Source organism: Pholcus phalangioides, unplaced genomic scaffold (assembly GCF_987345545.1).
Source record: "Pholcus phalangioides strain wild (caught in Gottingen) unplaced genomic scaffold, Ppha-v1.0 ptg000012l_1, whole genome shotgun sequence".
Classification (NCBI taxonomy): Eukaryota; Metazoa; Arthropoda; class Arachnida; order Araneae; family Pholcidae; genus Pholcus; species Pholcus phalangioides.
In genome coordinates this window covers 4,745,858-4,763,648 of record NW_028301605.1, presented here as the reverse complement: position 1 = coordinate 4,763,648, position 17,791 = coordinate 4,745,858, and the positions used below count along the sequence as shown (strand labels likewise).

Genomic DNA, 17,791 nt, shown 5'->3' with positions numbered 1-17,791 from the left:
TTTTTTAATTTAAATTTTCAAAAAATTTGATTACATGCTACTACCACTACGTCCAAAGAAATATGTCAAAATGTTTTTTCTACTTGGGTTCAAAGTATTAAATTTTTACAATGAAATTTATTACTGTATTTTCCTGTTTATAATCCGGGGATTATACGTAAAAAAAAAAAGCATCGCAATTTCTTATGTTTCGAAATTTCAGTTTTTTGATTGAGGTTTGAATAGAAATAAGTATTTCACAAGTTATCCTTGTTTCCCCCCTACAAAAACGGGACGAACAACCCCTTCACTCTATGAATTTCTTTATAAATGAGTGAATTTTTTTTTCATTATTGATTAATGGATTTTGTATTTGTGGATTATATTCCGCGGTTGATTATATACTCAAATAAATACGATATTTTATAATTGGGCTTTCTCTGAAACTCGAGCCTTTCATATGCTGTTTATGAATTGCGGGACCGACTGTTTTTGAGATACAGTCGGCCTCGCTTAATCGAATCACGGGGAAACGGATACCCCGCTTAAACGGATAAAATCCTCCCACACCAAAATTTCTTCCACAGAGAGACAATGATACAGTTCTCCGCCTAGTTGTCTTCAATACTTACATTTAATTATTTCGTTTTTGTTCCCTGTTGAACCAATAGAGGACGCTAACTTCCTTAATGAAAAGTTGAAATCTTGTGTATTGCGATCAACTGATCATTGTAATTGAATATAATTTTCATATCATTTTTGATGTCTGATTTGTTAGAAAAGCTTTATTAATATTTTATAATGATCCTTTTTCCATCAGTTTTCAGTATACAAACTATACTAACGTTGTGAAATTGCAATTGAATAATACAATTGGTATTCGATTATGTTTTATATAATCCAATAACTCGCTTAATTCGGGTGTTGTGTACTGGAATCATTGATGTCCGATAAATTTGGCAAAAGTCTAGTTGAACCTCGTCAGTGGGTCACCGGATAACTTGCCACTCCGGTTACCGGTCACTTTTTAGAAAAACCAATTGTCCTCTACGGCTCTTTAATGGTTATAAACTCTTTTTTATTGCGTCTTTAAACTCCGCTTAGTGTAACTTTAATTATAAATAGTTATTATTTACAAATTTACTTTTAATTTATTTCAATAAATTTTGATGGCCATTTAAAAATTATTACTAGAACAGTTTTTTTTTTTTTTGCGCAGATACTTTAAAAAGAATCGACTTGCATTCAAAATACCCCTGTTTCGGGCTTTCGAGAAATTTCACAGGATTGAAAGAAAAATTGAGATAAATAATAAAAATCGACAAATTATCTTAAATCAGTGAAACACGTTTGACTAACGAACAGTTTGCTTTATATGTGTCTTAGTTCGTTGACGGGAAGTTAGACTAGTGAGGCCATAGCCGTACTCCGTTTATTCGGATCGCTTCACTTACGGGGGTCGTATTTCGACTCTCCTAAGAGTGGCCCTCCTCAACAAGGTTTTACTGTATTTCGAAACACGTGTATATCCATTTGGTAAATCAGGGGGTTTTTAACTATGAATCGCGAAAAATTCAGAAACAAATACAAATGAAGTTCAGAAACATATTTGTACAAAAATATGAACACTATAAACAGGATTGATGAAGGCTTTTTTTTTTTTTATGATTGACTAGAATTTGAGATGAATGAACGAAATACACAATTCTAGAAATGAAAAAAAATTTCCAGGATTAATGAAAAAATTTCCATAATTAATGAAAAAAATTTCCAGAACTAATGAAAATTTCCAGAATTAATGAAAAAAATTTCCAGAATAAATGAAAAAAATTTCCAGAATTAATGAAAAAAATTTCCAGAATAAATGAAAAAAATTTCCAGAATTAATGAAAAAATTTCCAGAACTAATGAAAATTTCCAGAACTAATGAAAAAAATTTCCAGAACTAATGAAAATTTCCAGAACTAATGAAAATTTCCAGAACTAATGAAAATTTCCAGAACTAATGAAAATTTCCAGAATTAAGGAAAAATAATGCCAGAATTGATGAAAGAAATAATTTACAATAATGAGAGAAATAATGGAAAATTAGTAGAAGAATTAATTCTAGAATTTTATGAAAAAATAACTCCGGAAATTAAAAATGATTCAGAATTTATTAAAGAAAATGAAAACAATTACTGCAAGCTTTCCATTATTTGAAGCCCTCTGTTTGATTCAGAGCCTCGGCTTAGGCTTCATTTGGTCCAACCGTTACGATATGCCACTGACTGATTTCAAAAACTACAAAAACAAAACATTTTTCTATTTAAGTATGTTTTTTATAATTATTTTTTTTCAAATTCAAAATAGAACCATGGGTCGCGAAGTTGATCGTGTTGAGGATTTTGGGAAGAGCCCCTTGAAAGTAAAAATGAATCAAAAGAGCCGTTTTTATAAGCAATAACAAATCATGAAGCCCGGCAAATAAATAGACATAAAGCCATCGTTACACGACCAGGAGATAACCTACTGGTAATCGAGATCACCTCGGAAATGACCAGTGCCTTTCCCTACTTAAGAATAACATTATCGGCTACTTCCTGGACAAGATTGATGGCCGTAGTCAGGATCGCTTCTCGCAGATAATGACTTTGTGAGCGCATTGTCTTCTTGAAGATTGTTTACGAGGTGGGAAAATTGTCTCTTCACCGACCTTCGACAGTTTCTGTGCTGTCTGTATCACCACCATCATCATGGACGACGGTCATTCACCCTCCATGTCGAAATAAACACGAGCAGAGAATCACGTTTACGGGATTTTTTTTTATATATATATTCATGTGTTTGTCCACCTGTCACCAGGAAATCCTGCAACAGCAAAAAACCAAAAAAATGTTATTCATTCTAGTATATAATTGACAGGTTGGACCATCAATGGAACTAGGTCAGAAACTGGTCTAATAAGAAGTTAGTTTTGTTCTCGTTAATGTATGTGTTTAAGGCGTTTTTTCTTCTCTTTGTGCAAGCGTAATGACCAGTTCGAGTATAACCAGCTCGGTAATGGCCTGTCTGTTACCTCAGCATTGTATTGAACTTGACATTTTTAGTGTATACCTACTAAGTTATCATGATCGGAACAGAGAAAAACATCGTTTTGATTACCCGGATCCTGTCGCTTTATGCCAATCTTATCAATATTGCTTTCAAGTTCTGGACAATAGGCTTGAATAGATTTCATCGAAGTGAGGTTGTTGAAGATACTATTTTTGAATTTTATACAGCTTTTTGTATATATTTTATATCTCATCAAAACCAATAGCAGGTCATCTTTGGAACGATGCACGTTTGCCATTCCACAGTAGAGATGCACAACCTCCGGCCCGCGGGCCAAATGCGGCCCGCCAAAGTGTTAAAACCGACCCGCGAAAGCAATTTCGGTATAACAGTGAGAAATATGGTCTATACTTGGATTGATCGTATCTCCTTGATAAAAATACGGAAAATCGGAATCCATACGAGACATCGCAAATTTATAGCTATAATTACAAATACAATGCCTCAACAGGCAAATGCCCAACGAGGCTGCTGAGAATTGAGCATTTAATTTAACATTGAGTTTTTTTGCAATTTAAACATTGAGAAAAGCGATTAAAATGGTCAATTATAGCCAAAAAGAAAAATCAAAGTGTCTTTAGAGTATGAGAGGAGGTATTTCAACGAAAAATAATTGTAAAAAAAAAACAAGAAAAGTTGCCAATTACTGTCAAAAATAATTTTCAAAGTCCTAATTATAACCGATCAAATTTTCAACAGTTTGTAAGGTTGCCAACAGTCACTAAAATTGCAGAAAACGATCCAATACCGTGAAATAAAGGTACAGTGGATTGAAATGTAATTCATCAAAAAAAAACGTATTTTTTGACAATTATGCGCGACACGAATATATTTAAATCACTTCATCAACATAATATAATCTACGAGTCATTAAATTGATTTTAATTATTTATTTCAGTAAAGAATATAAAATATCGTATGAATCGAAAATCTGTTGGAACCAACGCATCTTGAACCAAACTCAAGATTGCAGCTGACATAATATATACGTCATCTACATTCAAAGGGGAATATTCAGGAATATTAGAATATTACATACTATGTTAGGGTAAACGTGATAAATCAGTTATTATGTATACTTACCAATCGTCTTGGTAAGTTTGATAAATTTATTACTTTTACCAACGAATAATACCTACACAAGCGTTGGTAAATTTGATAAATACTGAAAACATTATTAGTTTTACCGGTGACTATGTATAATAATAAAAAAAACCAAGTGTCATTATTAAATTTTTTGAATACTTGAAATTTATCGCCTTTATCTGTGATTACGCATAATACCCTACTGTAATTGGTGAATTTGATAAATATTAGTGTGTATGATAAATATAATCTGACCCAATATAATGATAAAAAATTTTAAGTTCGTACCCCGACATAATGGTATAGGCCTAATACGTATATGAATTACCATACAGTACGATTTCTCACGTTTACCAACGACGTGATGGGTACTATGCATAATCACCGGAAAAAGTGATTAATTTAGGGAAATTTATCAAACTTACCAAGATGCTCGGTGGTTATGCATAACAACCGATTATTATGTATAATAACCGGATTTATCCCATTTACAGTAACATATATGTTATTTTATTACCTTTTATGCATGAAGATAAAAGATTTCCGTGAAATTATGGGCATGAAGCTTTAAAACTCATTTATGTATGTATACAAGTAAATAAATATCTCGTTCACACACACACACACATGTATCAGTCGGGATCAAAAATTCCACGAATTCCTGGAAACATTCTTCGCATTCCTTACTTTATTATTAGTTTTCATCTCTTCCAGAAAGAAGTCAATGGTCGCTAGAAGAAACTTACGGAATGCGAAAACTCCCCCTTTTGTATTTCTTCCCATCTTAATTGAGCTACTTACAAAAGACGCTACAGCAAATTGCATTTTTCGTTAAGTATGGCGTAAGTAGCATGCGTTTTAACGATCGTATTATCACCATCAAGATCAGTGTCTGACATCGATTGCCCTGTAGATGATCACTTTCACGTGTATTTCGCTCGGAGTTTTGCAAATGATCCAATCATTCTATTGTCATCATGGAGGAATAATATAATTCTTTGTCTGATATAATCACAGAAGCAACCAACGTTAAAGACAAATAAGAAGGTACAAATGCTACGAATTCTTAACACGTTTCGACACAAGATGGGTGACGCCTTCAGAGGATGGAATACAACCACAATCACGCTGACAGGGAGGGGGGGGGGTGCTTATAAACAATCCCTACATTTCTAGCTACATTGTAGAAATTTAGAGCATCGTGATTGGCGGAAATGAGTGATGAACCATTGCGTCACTCATGGTGAAATTTTTGCTTGCGACGTTTAACAATAGATACATTTAATTGTGCTTGAGCCCGACATACGCCGTTGTTGTAATGGTTATAGTACGAGACTCACGTACCGAAGGTTGTGTGTTTGATTCGGTCTGAAACCCATCAAAATTTTTTTCCCATCCTTCCATCTTTGCTGTAATTTACTAATTGTTTCTGATTCAATCAAACGCAGTTCACGTGCATCGAGAAGACAATAATAACGGCTCGCGAAGCTGGACCCAGCTATCATTTACTGATTCAATAAAAAAAACTCTATCATTTTTCGTTAGTGAACTTTGAAATTCAGTTCCGCTCAAAACTCCGCCTCTCGTGACGTCTTGTTAGCTTTTTTGCTCGCAGTAACCAATCACCGGCGTGCTAATGCTTCGTGTGTGTTACTAAGAAAGTAAGGATTGTAATTACGCGACCGGGAGGGGATCTCAGTTAGGTTGCTTGCAAAAACGTCCGCTTACTCAGCGGAAAAAAAATACGCCCATTCAAGACTTTCCAATCAAATCGTTGGATATCCTTTCCAATCAAATCGAGGGGAAAAAACCAAATTCTGTGCTTTCCCCCGTTCTCCCCCCCCCCCCATCAAAAATTAATAGTTTCGAAAAAATATTCAAGGTAGTAACTATCGACCACCCAATAATTACACACGTGATTCCTTGTCAAAAACTAATATGGGACAGTGCTTTCAATTTTTTTTTTTTTTATATGACCAATAAATAATTATTGCACTTGATAACGCATTGAAAATTGATGACGTCACTTTCGAATCCTGCCAAATTCACCCAACGTGCACAAAACGAATAACTTGGCGTTTTTAAACTGATAGTAATGCTATTGCCCTGAGAGTAATCAAGAAAGCTAAAGCTGTGCAAATCAGCTTTTTTTCTATGCCCATTCCCTCAAAAATTTGACCTGATAGTGAAGGGAATAAAATTACCACATTTTTGGGAAAAAAAAATATGGATTTTGGGAAAACAATTTTTTTAATAGATCTTGTTTGGCTAACGCTTTACAAATGTTAGCCTGGTGATAAATTTGCCAGTATAGTAAGGCGAAGGTAACAGGTAATAACAAGGTTAACATCAATCTACTCAAGGGGGAAAAAGCGTCAGTCGTGGAAGAAAATAACTTTACTTTTTTGGCTTTTTAACGGAATTGAAGGTAAGGACACCTGAAGGAAACTGAAGAAAGAAAGGAACCTAGCAAGTTCAACACCAGAGTATTGTCGACGAAAAGCACGATGGACAGCTGTTACGGACTCGCACTTCGCGAAGCTTAGAACACAAAACGATTTCTGTCGTGCAGTCGCCATCTCGGCAAACAATGAAATGGCGGCCGAAGGAAGAGCGTTAGCGCTACCTGTCGGCAACTGCGTGAAACTCGAGATTTTCCTCTTTCTACTTATATATTATTCGATTCAAAACCTATTAAAAGCTGAATAATTATAATTTTTGTTTTTAATCGGATGATTCTTTTTGGAAACCACTCTGTATAACTCAAACACATACTGATTCCAGCAATCATTAGCGTTCCGGAGACATTGAGAGTAAAACGAGCTCTCGTACGCCACGGACCTATTTATAATTTCGTATATTACGCAAATAAAAATAACAGACTAAAAAACTTCGACAACAAATTAAGGCAAATTTCAGTGACTTACATCTACAGTTCATGGTACTGATACCAATTTAGAGGTCAAAATTGTTTCTGTCCACCCCATTCTACGCTAATGATCATAATCGATAAACTATGACCTCTAATAGCTTTCGCTGATACATTAGCGAAAGCTATTACAGAGGTTGGAAACATCAGGCACACACACACACATTATCGAAAGCTAGAATTTCATCTAAGATAGCTCGCGGGTATGAACTTCTGATAAATGTTTGTCTTTTTTTTCCTTTGGACACCGAATATTTCAGGAACATTCGTGCCCCCCTTCCCCATCGTCCGTTTAAATTAAGGGTGTTAAACCTTTGGGGCCGTTCAAGTATTACGTAAGTAATTTTTTAGCCATTTTTGACCCCCCCACCCTGTCAGCAAAATTTCGTCATCAGCTCTGCCCCTCTGAATCCTAACTCACATTTTCATAAATGGTGATTGATGACGTAAGCATTATCGAAACCCCCTCGTCATCAAAAGTCAGCAAATCGGAGATCTCCTTCCCCCCCCCCACCATCGATGATGACGTAATACTTGAACGGCCCCTTTAAGACGATGGGAGGGATGTGGGGGGGGGGGAGTTCCCGTCAGTTCAAAAACGCTTCACTTGCCACTTAGTTATCTGAAAAGCGCCATAGGTTACTTAAGTGATCTGCAAAGGAGCCGCGAACCACTTGAGTGATCTGTAAATATGCTGCGGATCACTCAAGCGATCTGAAAATGTGAAGCTACATACAGTCGAATCCCGTTATAACGAACTCCAAGAGACCGGAGAAATCCCTTCGCTCTAACGAAATTTCGTTATAAAGCAATTATAGGTACTTGCATTGTTCCTGTGTAAACTTATCTGGGGGATTAGAAAAGTGTTCGTTAAAACGAGATTTTTGGTATAACGGTATTCGTTAAAACGAGATTTTTGGTATAACGGTATTCGTTAAAACGAGATTTTTGGTATAACGGCATTCGTTAAAACGGGATTCGACTGTATATATAGTTTATAATGATCAGGAATTATTGAAATCTGCAGGAATTTCATCCAAAATGGCTTACGGGTATGAACTTCTGGCAAATGTTTTTATCATTTCTTTGGACACCGTATATTCAAGGAACATTTGTGGCTCCATCGTTCGTTTAGACCGAGGGTGTTCAACATTTAGGACAGTGGGGGGGCTCATAAGTTCAAAAACGCGTCGCGGGCCGCTTGATTTAGTCACCTGGAAAAGTGCCACAGGCTACTTAAGTGATGTGTAAATTTGCTATTGAGCTATCTGTGAATATGATGGGGGTCATTCAAGTGATCTGAAAACGTGCAGAGGGCCACTTGGGTGATCTATAAGCTAGTATGCCGCGGGTCGTTAGAGTGCTCTGGAACTGTAATGGGGTAATCAGTAAATATCCTGCAAGTCACATAAGTGATCTAGAACTGTGACGCAGGCCACTTATGTGCTAAGGAACAGTGCCATGGGCCACTTAAGTACTAAGGAACTCTGCCATTAACTGCTCTGAAAATGTGCCGCTGGTCATTCAAATGATCTGCGAATGTTGCATGGGTCGTTGAAGTGGTCTAGAACTATGCAGCGGACGCTGTAACTGTGCCAAAACTCAGTCAAGTTATCTGAGAATGTCCAGCGGGTCACTTGAGTGATCTGGAGATGTGCCGCCGGTCTCTTCTTTGATCTGTAAATGTGCCACTCGTTCGCCACGGACCTTCTTATAGTTTCCTATTGAACATTCGTGGCTCCATCGTCCGTTTAAACCAAGGGTGCTCAACATTTAAGACAGTGGGGGGTTCATTTGTTCAAAAACGCGTAGCGTGCTATTGAATAAGTTACCTGGAAAAGCGCCGCTGGTTACCTAAGTGATGTGTAAATGTGCCGCGGGCCCCTTGAGCTACCTGTGAATATACTAGGGGATCATTCACATGATCTAAAATCTGCAGCGGGCCACTTGAGAGATCTGTAAGCCACTTAGTCACGGGTCGTCTCTGGAACTGTAAAGGGTGGAATCTGTAAATATCTTACAAGTCACATAAGTGATCTAGAACTGTGACGCGCGCCCCCCCCAAGTGCTTTGGAACTGTGCCGCACATCCCTCAAGTGCTCTGAGAATGTGCCATGAGTCGTTCAAGTGCTCTGAGAATGTGCCATGAGTCATTCAAGTGCTCTGAGAATGTGCCATGAGTCGTTCAAGTGACCTGGAACTGTGCCGCGAATTGCAACTTTGCCACAAGTCACTCAAGTGATACGAGAATGTTCAGCGGGTCGCTATAGATGCGTCACTTAAATGATCTGCAAGTGCGCTACTCGTACGCCCCGGACCTACTTATAATTTCTTATTAAAAAGGAAAAATAATAGACGTGAAAAGGTCGGCACGAAAGGCATATCAAGGTAAGTTCACAAATTTCGGTACTTATTCGTGTACAAATGTCAGATTCGTTTCTGTCCACCCCTTTCTACTCTAATGATAATAATCGTTAAGCTTGTGACCTCTCATACCTTTCGTCATTATAGGGATCGAAATCATGAAACATCACCGAAAGCTGGAATTTCATCTAAAATAACTCGCGGGCATGAACCTCTGTGACAAGTGTTTTTATTTATTTTTCTATTTGGACACCGAATATTTTAGGAGCGTTCGTGGCCGCCATCGTCAGTCTAAACAAACACATAGCAAAGTGAAGCAAAAAAAGAGATCAAGGTTATATATATTGAAGAAAAACACTCTCATAAAATATGTTACAACGACTAACAATACACGTTTATAATTCCACGGTCGTAGTATCTCTTAGAAAGTAAAAGGTCAGCGCGAGCTGATGTTTTTTTTTTTTTTCCTCTTTATTGTTTGGAATACGCTTAACACAGTTTTAAGCTCCGTGAAGCTGAATACAGCTGAGCATTTGGGGTTGAATGTTAATAACTTCCCAATCTGTTCAAAGTAAACAAATCCTCTTTTCTCGCTACTTTAGAAGGAATTACATTCGATGCTTAACACAGTTAACTGATTTTTTTGCTGCTGCTGCTTCTGAGGATAAGAATACGTACTAGTGACCAGCGCAGGTTATTTTAAAAGAAATTGATAATGGTGATTTAATGGGGGTTTTTTTTTTCATAATGGTGATTTAAATGAGTATTTTCCTTTGAAGGATTCGTAATGTCTAAAAACAGGGCATTCAAATGCTTCATTCGTGGCACCCTTGAATTATTTAAAATGAACTTACAACACCCCTGTCTGATTCCGAGACACTTTGGGCGTTGCCCTAAAGAAGGAGGTGTGCACATCCTTTTCGGTTCGCAGGCCAGATATAGTATTTCTGGTCAGAAACTTGCAATACGCGTACAGGGTAAACGTATTTTAGGCGATACTCCCGATTTTAGCGGTCCCAACTTTTTTTATAATATGTCTTTTTTCCCCGCATTTTTTCAACTAGAATTAGTTGAATTTTGCGAAATCAAGAATTACGATTATTTTCATGACTTGTAAATATTATGATAAGTATGTATTTATTGTAATTATACAATCACTATTCATTTCACATATTTGTCAAAAATGTACGTGTTTTATTTTATGAACTCCTTTTTGATTTGCAGTATCCATCATTTCCCGTGACCGGTAATTTTTAGCTATAGTTGGCGACATTACTCGCCTCATGACAACTTCTTTGGCTGAAAATGGCAACTGCACTTGCCTTCAACCATTTTTTTTTACCGTAACTGCAGTTTTACTTGCCCTTGACAAGCAAATTTGCTTCCCTTTGGCAATGCTTTCGGCTACAACCTTCAATTTAAATGAACTTTGGCAAATGTTTCGGCTTTAATTGACAACTTTTCTGATGATATCACGTATTTTTATAAAAGAAGTATGGTCAGCCGGGGTATTTATCGTGTTGTGTGTATTGATATTTTTCCAACGGAACAGCTTTTGCGGACTGGATGGAACCCTTCGACTGACCGGAAGTTGTGCCCATGTGCATCCGCTGCCCTAAAGTGTCATGAAATCACAGCCTCGTGACTACTTTCAATATAATTATATTCGCACGCTATCCCAGAGTGCTCTGAATGATCTGATGACGATCCTTCCTCCCCACCAAGAATCACTGTTCCAATGGATTTCAAAAATTTTAATGTACCCTTGGAATTATATACTTAAATTTCACAAATCTCGATGGCACCTCTGCTCACAAAATCGATGACCAATCTCATGGCACCCTGGAGGAACCTTACGCTATTTGGGATTCACTGTTCTAGCGGTAGTAATTTTCATTTAGCACTCATCCAAGAACCCTTTTGTTTAAATACCAAAGGATTTAAGGACCCCTTTCCCCTGCGCTGTGCCATAGCCACGTGCAATATGCAGGCTGTCCCAAATTGTTCGCACAACGGATACCTCTGCAACCGTTGACTTTAGAAACATGCTTTCAGTTTAAAAAATGTTTTTAAATAACCTGCATTGCTCAAACTGTCATGAATTTTCGAAGGGGTCGTTTACATAAAAAAATTTAAAAATTAACTTTTTATGAAGACCCTGTGTGGTAAAACTTCAAATTAGTGAAATGTAAATGCAGCTCTGAGATGTCATTTACAAAAAAAGTTTGATACTTCATATTTTTAAATGCAATACTAACGGAAATATTTGACTTCGAAGTTTCCAGAGCAATTATTCAGGGTGTGGTTCACAAATTGCGGAACGTAAATTAAAAGTTTCAAAAATTCTGTCACTGTCCAAAATAATTGTCAAAAGTTCAATCGTGAATAAAAGAATAAAACGTTTGAGTTCATTCTATTTTTGCACAGCCCCTTTTAAATGCCAACTTTTGAGCACATGGAAACTTGCCAACGCAATGATAAGCTGTCAGAACATAGTGACTTTACATACTTAACATCTCTCTCCATAAATATTGCATTTAAAAACGTGTCATTTTTTTGCAAATGACTTTTCAGTGCGGGATATACGTTTCAATACTTTGAAGTTTTAGCACACGGGGAATACATAAAAAGTTAATTTCTTTATTTTTGATACGTATACGACCCTTTAAACAACTTTTTTACATTTTAAGCAACTGTACTTCATTAAAAAAAATGTTGTAATTGAAACAATGCTCTGAAGTCAACAGTTGCAAAGATACCTGCTTTGCAAACAATTTGGGACGATTTGTATTACAATTATGTTGCTCAAAATCTAAAAGCACCATAATATATTAAAAGTAAAAAATCGACGATACGTATCACAGCCCTCCTCTTCCTAACCAGAACATAGCCAACCGCTCTGTCTCACCGGAGAGACATAAGCAGGTGGTCAAAGACCTGGACCAAGCTGGAAGGCATGTCCAAGTATATACAGACGGTATGTATACGTATCACACATGCCGGTCATTTTATCTAATACGGATCTACGTAGTACATTGACACCAAGCACGGCTGATCTAGACTGATCCAATCTATTCTAATAACAAAGAAAAATTAAGCTCCAATTACAAAAGATTCATTCACGCGGCTTTCGATAAAGGATTATAGATGTCATAATCTCTAAAGCTGGTTTTCAGGGAAAATAGGGATAGGATTTTCGAAGGAAATGTGCTCGTGTATATCCATGAATCAGGAAGAACCAATAAAGGAATTTTATTGTCTAAATTGAGCCGGATATATTGCTCAATACACCTATCGTATCATTGTATGTTACAGTTTATTTAAGAGAATTGAAGTATTTCTATGGGTTTATCACTAAAGATGTCATTATGTTGCTGATATGTGGTCGGTTTTATTTTATGATCCCTCTTATTATGCGATTTCTATTACGCTAACGACTCAAAATATTATTGAAGATCCAGAATTATAAAATAAATTGTCCAAAACTCGTCTAATTTATGGCTACAATGTTGTACAATGCGATCGAAATCAAACTTCCCTCTACTTTGTGTATCGTGGAGTGCGTACAACTGGATTAAACGACTCTGAATACGGGCAACCACGCACTTAAGATGATATGCAGATTATTTGTTGAATAATAATTACAGATAAATTCGTGGATAGGTGGCGACACACTTGCCGTGCTTTTTTGTTATATTTCTTATTAATGTTTTATGATACATAATGGCACAATGCATTTCTTTCACTAATTTCGAACGACATGAAACAAATAAGCCCAAAACCAATGAGAATCAGGGATTATTGGGAAAAAAGATCATCTCGGAACGGCTGAATTTTTTGGATTTGATGAATATACAAATAACAAAAATAATTTCAGAATTGATTAAAATTCAGCATTAATGAAAGATATAATTGCAGAGTTGATGTGAAATTTTAGAATAATTAAATAAAACATTTTCAGATTCAATGAAAATTCAGAATTAGACAAATATTTTCAGACATGAGGATTAATATCAGAATAAGTGGAAGAAGTAATTCCGGATTTTTTTTTATCGAAAAATTCAGTTCGAATGGAAAAATAATTCCAGAATTTATGAAAATAGAATTCCAGAATTAATGGAAAAATAATTCCAGAATTAATGGAAAAATAATTCCAGAATTAATGGGAAAATAATTCCAGAATTAATGGAGAAATAATTCCAGAATTAATGGAAAAATAATTCCAGAATTAATGGAAAAATAATTCCAGAATTTATGAAAAGGGAATTCCAGAATTTATGAAAAGGGAATTCCAGAATTTATGAAAAGGGAATTCCAGAATTAATGGAAAAATAATTCCAGAATTAATGGAAAAATAATTCCAGAATTTATGGAAAAATAATTCCAGAATTAATGGAAAAATAATTCCAGAATTAATGGAAAAATAATTCCAGAATTAATCAAAAAAGTAATTCCAGAATTAATCAAAAAAGTAATTCCAGAATTAATCAAAAAAGTAATTCCAGAATTAATCAAAAAAATAATTCCAGAATTAATCAAAAAAATTATTCCAGAATTAATCAAAAAAATTATTCCAAAATTTATGAAAAGGGAATTCCAGAATTAACGGAAAAATAATTCCATAATTTATGAAAAGGGAATTCCAGAATTAATGGAAAAATAATTCCATAATTTATGAAAAGGGGATTCCAGAATTTATGAAAAATAATTCCAGAATTTATGAAAAATAATTCCAGAATTAATGGAAAAATAATTCCAGAATTTATGAAAAGAGAATTCCAGAATTTATGGAAAAATAATTCCAGAATTTATGGAAAAATAATTCCATAATTTATGAAAAGAGAATTCCAGAATTTATGAAAAGGGAATTCCAGAATTAATGGAAAAATAATTCCAGAATTTATGAAAAGAGAATTCCAGGATTTATGAAAAGGGAATTCCAGAATTAATGGAAAAATAATTCCAGAATTAATCAAAAAAATAATTCCAGAAATTATGAAATAAATTGTTCCAGAATTGATGAAAGGAATGATCCCATAACTAATAAAAATTCATATTTAATGAAATAAATAATTCCAATGTTGATTAAAGTTCATATTTAATGAAATAAATAATTCCAATGTTGATTAAAGTTCATATTTAATACAAATACAAATACAAATACAAATACAAATACAACGCCACAACAGGCAAAATGCCCAACGAGGTGGCTGATAAAAAGATGCCCATAAAAATATGGTTGTCATATGTTTCAAAAATACAGCAACCCAATTAAAAATGCAATTAACACAAATTACAAACAATATATACACATGATAAAATATTATACGATGCCCATAAAGATTACTTATGGTTGTCTTATTCTAAGAATGGATAGCTTCTCGATTTACCCCAACATGTTTATCGTATTTCTTTTTAAACGTGTCAATTGTGTTACAATTTACTACCTCCGGGGGTAAGCTATTCCATTTATTAACAACCCTATTGGAGAAAAATTCCCTGCGACACCATAACCTTGCATTGTCCCTCACCAATCGATACTGGTGTCCCCTTGTAAAAGCAGTCGATTGGCGGTGTACTAAAAGTTCATGGTCCATCCTATCCATCCCATTGAAAATTTTGAACACTTCGATCATATCTCCTCGACACCTGCGTTCATCCAATGTAAACATATTCAAAAAATGAAGTCTTTCTTCATAACTCAAGCCCTGTGTGCCAATAAGGACACGCGTAGCTCTTCTCTGCACTAATGAAATAAATAATTCCAGAATTGATGGAAATTCAGTATTAACGAATGAAATAACTTGAGAATTAAACTTCAGTTGAAAATGCCTTGAATAACTCAGGACTTGTTGATTTGGGGAGACAGCACCTATCGAATACCCCACAAAAGCGGTATTGTATGGATCTAACGAATTTCTTCGTATGTTACTCTCTCTTTCATTGATATCCGGGTCGACCAATCAACGAAAAAAAAACAAATTATATCAAAAATACTGTATTCAAATTGCTGATTTCATTTACTATTGGTTTCATTAATTAGAAATATGACGCAATCCAAAGGGAGAAATTAATGACAAGAAAATCAATTTCACAACCACCAATGCGTATACAACGAGTTAGTTGGCCATAGCTGTTATCCCGAGCAAGAAAAAACATTAATGTCATCACATTTCGTTCGACGAACCATAAAAAAATGATAAAATTTCTACGCAACTGATTTCTCAATCACGATCCGACAAAAGAAAAATGGATCACTAGGGATGATTTCACGGTTTTTTTTTTCATATTTTTCACCTATTCCTACCGGATATTTCATGCTCGTGCATGAGTGCGTGCGCGTCCGTGCGCGTGCAAGGAGAGATCCGAACAAACATCATCACGTATACTACAGGCAGGAAGAGATACGGTATACAATATTTCCAAGAGCGAGAGATAGATCGCTCTAATTATGGCTGCTGGTGGAGAACAGCCGGCTATGCTTGAGAAATATCTTTGTATGAAGTATATTACATATGCTTTTTAACCCCCCGAGGCATTGAAATTTCGCAAGACATAGAAACTCACTCGAGGAATTCGAATGGGACACGTCCTAAAATGTCCTTGTGTGATTAGACTTTGGCCTAATTTTGTACTTTTTTGGAGATCATCCAACGGAATGATATTTGTGACCAGTTAGGATTGAATCTCGGACGCGTGTTTTTCTTCTTCTTTTGACAGTTTTTCTTGGTGAAAAGATGCCGAAATACCACGAAATGTATGGTGTGTGTTGGAAAGACGCGTGTTCCTCTTGTCTACCGGTCGGATCTGGATTATATCGTTGCTGTGGGTTTGATCCGGTCCAATACCATGCAAGTAGTTTGGCTTTCTCTTGTTGAATAATTCCTGTTCATTAATGAATATTAGGTTTAATTAATTTTGTTAAATTTCATCACTTTAATGTAATTTTGTCTTTCCATTGAATTTTGGAAAATTGCTGTGCATAGTTCTTCTCAATTTTTTTGCGTTTTTCAAATCAAGTGCTATAAATTTCTATCAAAAATGAATTTCATTGAAGCTTCTTTAAAAAAATTTGCTACTGATCAGAATCAATAATGTGTAGAAAACATCGCCCGAAGCTAGCGATAAAAGGACCAGTGTGTGTGTGCAAAGAGCTAGCCGAAAACAGCAAAAAATCGATTTATAACAGAATCATTGCAAAGAACTAGTTGTAATAAAAACATGGCAAAAGCGATCGATAAACTGAAACTATTCCAAAGAACTAGTGATAGCAAAAACATCGCAAAAAAGTGATTGATAACAGAACCAACGCAAAGAACTAGTGATAATAGAAATAAGGCAAAAAATCGATTTATAACAAAACCATTGCAAAAATCTAGAAATAGCAGAAGTTAATGTGTGTGATAGTAGAATTAAATTTGGATAAGTCTTTTTCAAACAGTTATATGGACAGTGTATACGTCCTAAACTGTCTTTGTGGGGTTAGATTTCGGCCTAATGTTATGCGTTTTTTTAAATGCATGGTGTGCTTTGCAAAGACGCGTGTTCCTCTTGTCTACCGGTTGGATCCGGATTATATCGTTGCTGTGGGTTTGATCCAGTCCAATACCATGCAAGTAGTTTGGCTTTCTCCAGTTCGTTAATGAATGTTAAATTTCTGTAAATTGATAGAATTTATTTATTTAATGCAATTTTGTCTTTCCAGTGATGATTTTTCTCATTTTATTTTTCATTTCAAATTAAGCTCTAAAAATTTCTATCGAAATTAGAATTTCATTGAAGTTCAAAAAAAAATTGCTTTCTTATCAAAAGTGATAATTATATGAACTTGACAACAAAATTCCAATTGCACTAAACTTTGTATCTGATAATTTTTTTGTTTCAGTTGTGTGGGAAAAATCGAAATATTTCTTCATAAATATAAATTACTATAGAAAGTACATATATTTTTACATGAAATTATAACAGGTGTAATCAAATTTCGTAATAATTGAATATCTCTTCACACGATTTATGTACTAAATTTTTTATTGCCATTTTACAATTTTTTCAAGCTTTACAAATTCGGCAATTCAAAGAATGTAATTGTGAAAAAAATTCTGATAAATCATGTTCCAATTTCGTAAGTTTCGTATGTAAGTGGATTCAGCTTAACCAGATAATAGCCTAACACAAATAATTTACGGAATTGGTTATTAGTATGAAGAAATATCAAAATATGACGAAAATGGAAAATATAGATGAATACAAATTTCTCTTTAATGGAAAAAACTGGAATTGCGAGAATTTCCTTTTTTTTTAATAAAAAAAGAGGGAAAACCTATAAGGGTAAATAAA

The 17,791-nt window shown here is 35.0% G+C and overlaps 1 protein-coding gene across 2 annotated transcripts in view; it reads left to right on the top strand.

Annotated features, from left to right (window-relative positions):
* Positions 1-17,791, top strand: part of LOC149079190 (uncharacterized) — a 56,898-nt gene that overhangs the window by 12,266 nt on the left and 26,841 nt on the right. The window contains exon 1 of one of the 2 annotated variants that reach the window (XM_089239954.1): positions 16,120-16,305. The exons of the other annotated variant lie outside the window; for it this stretch is intronic. Within the exon in view, the coding sequence (XP_089096080.1) occupies positions 16,192-16,305 (114 nt within the window). The 5' untranslated portion in view covers positions 16,120-16,191. Of the gene's footprint in view, positions 1-16,119; positions 16,306-17,791 lie in introns of those variants that run through there. 2 annotated transcript variants of the gene reach the window in all.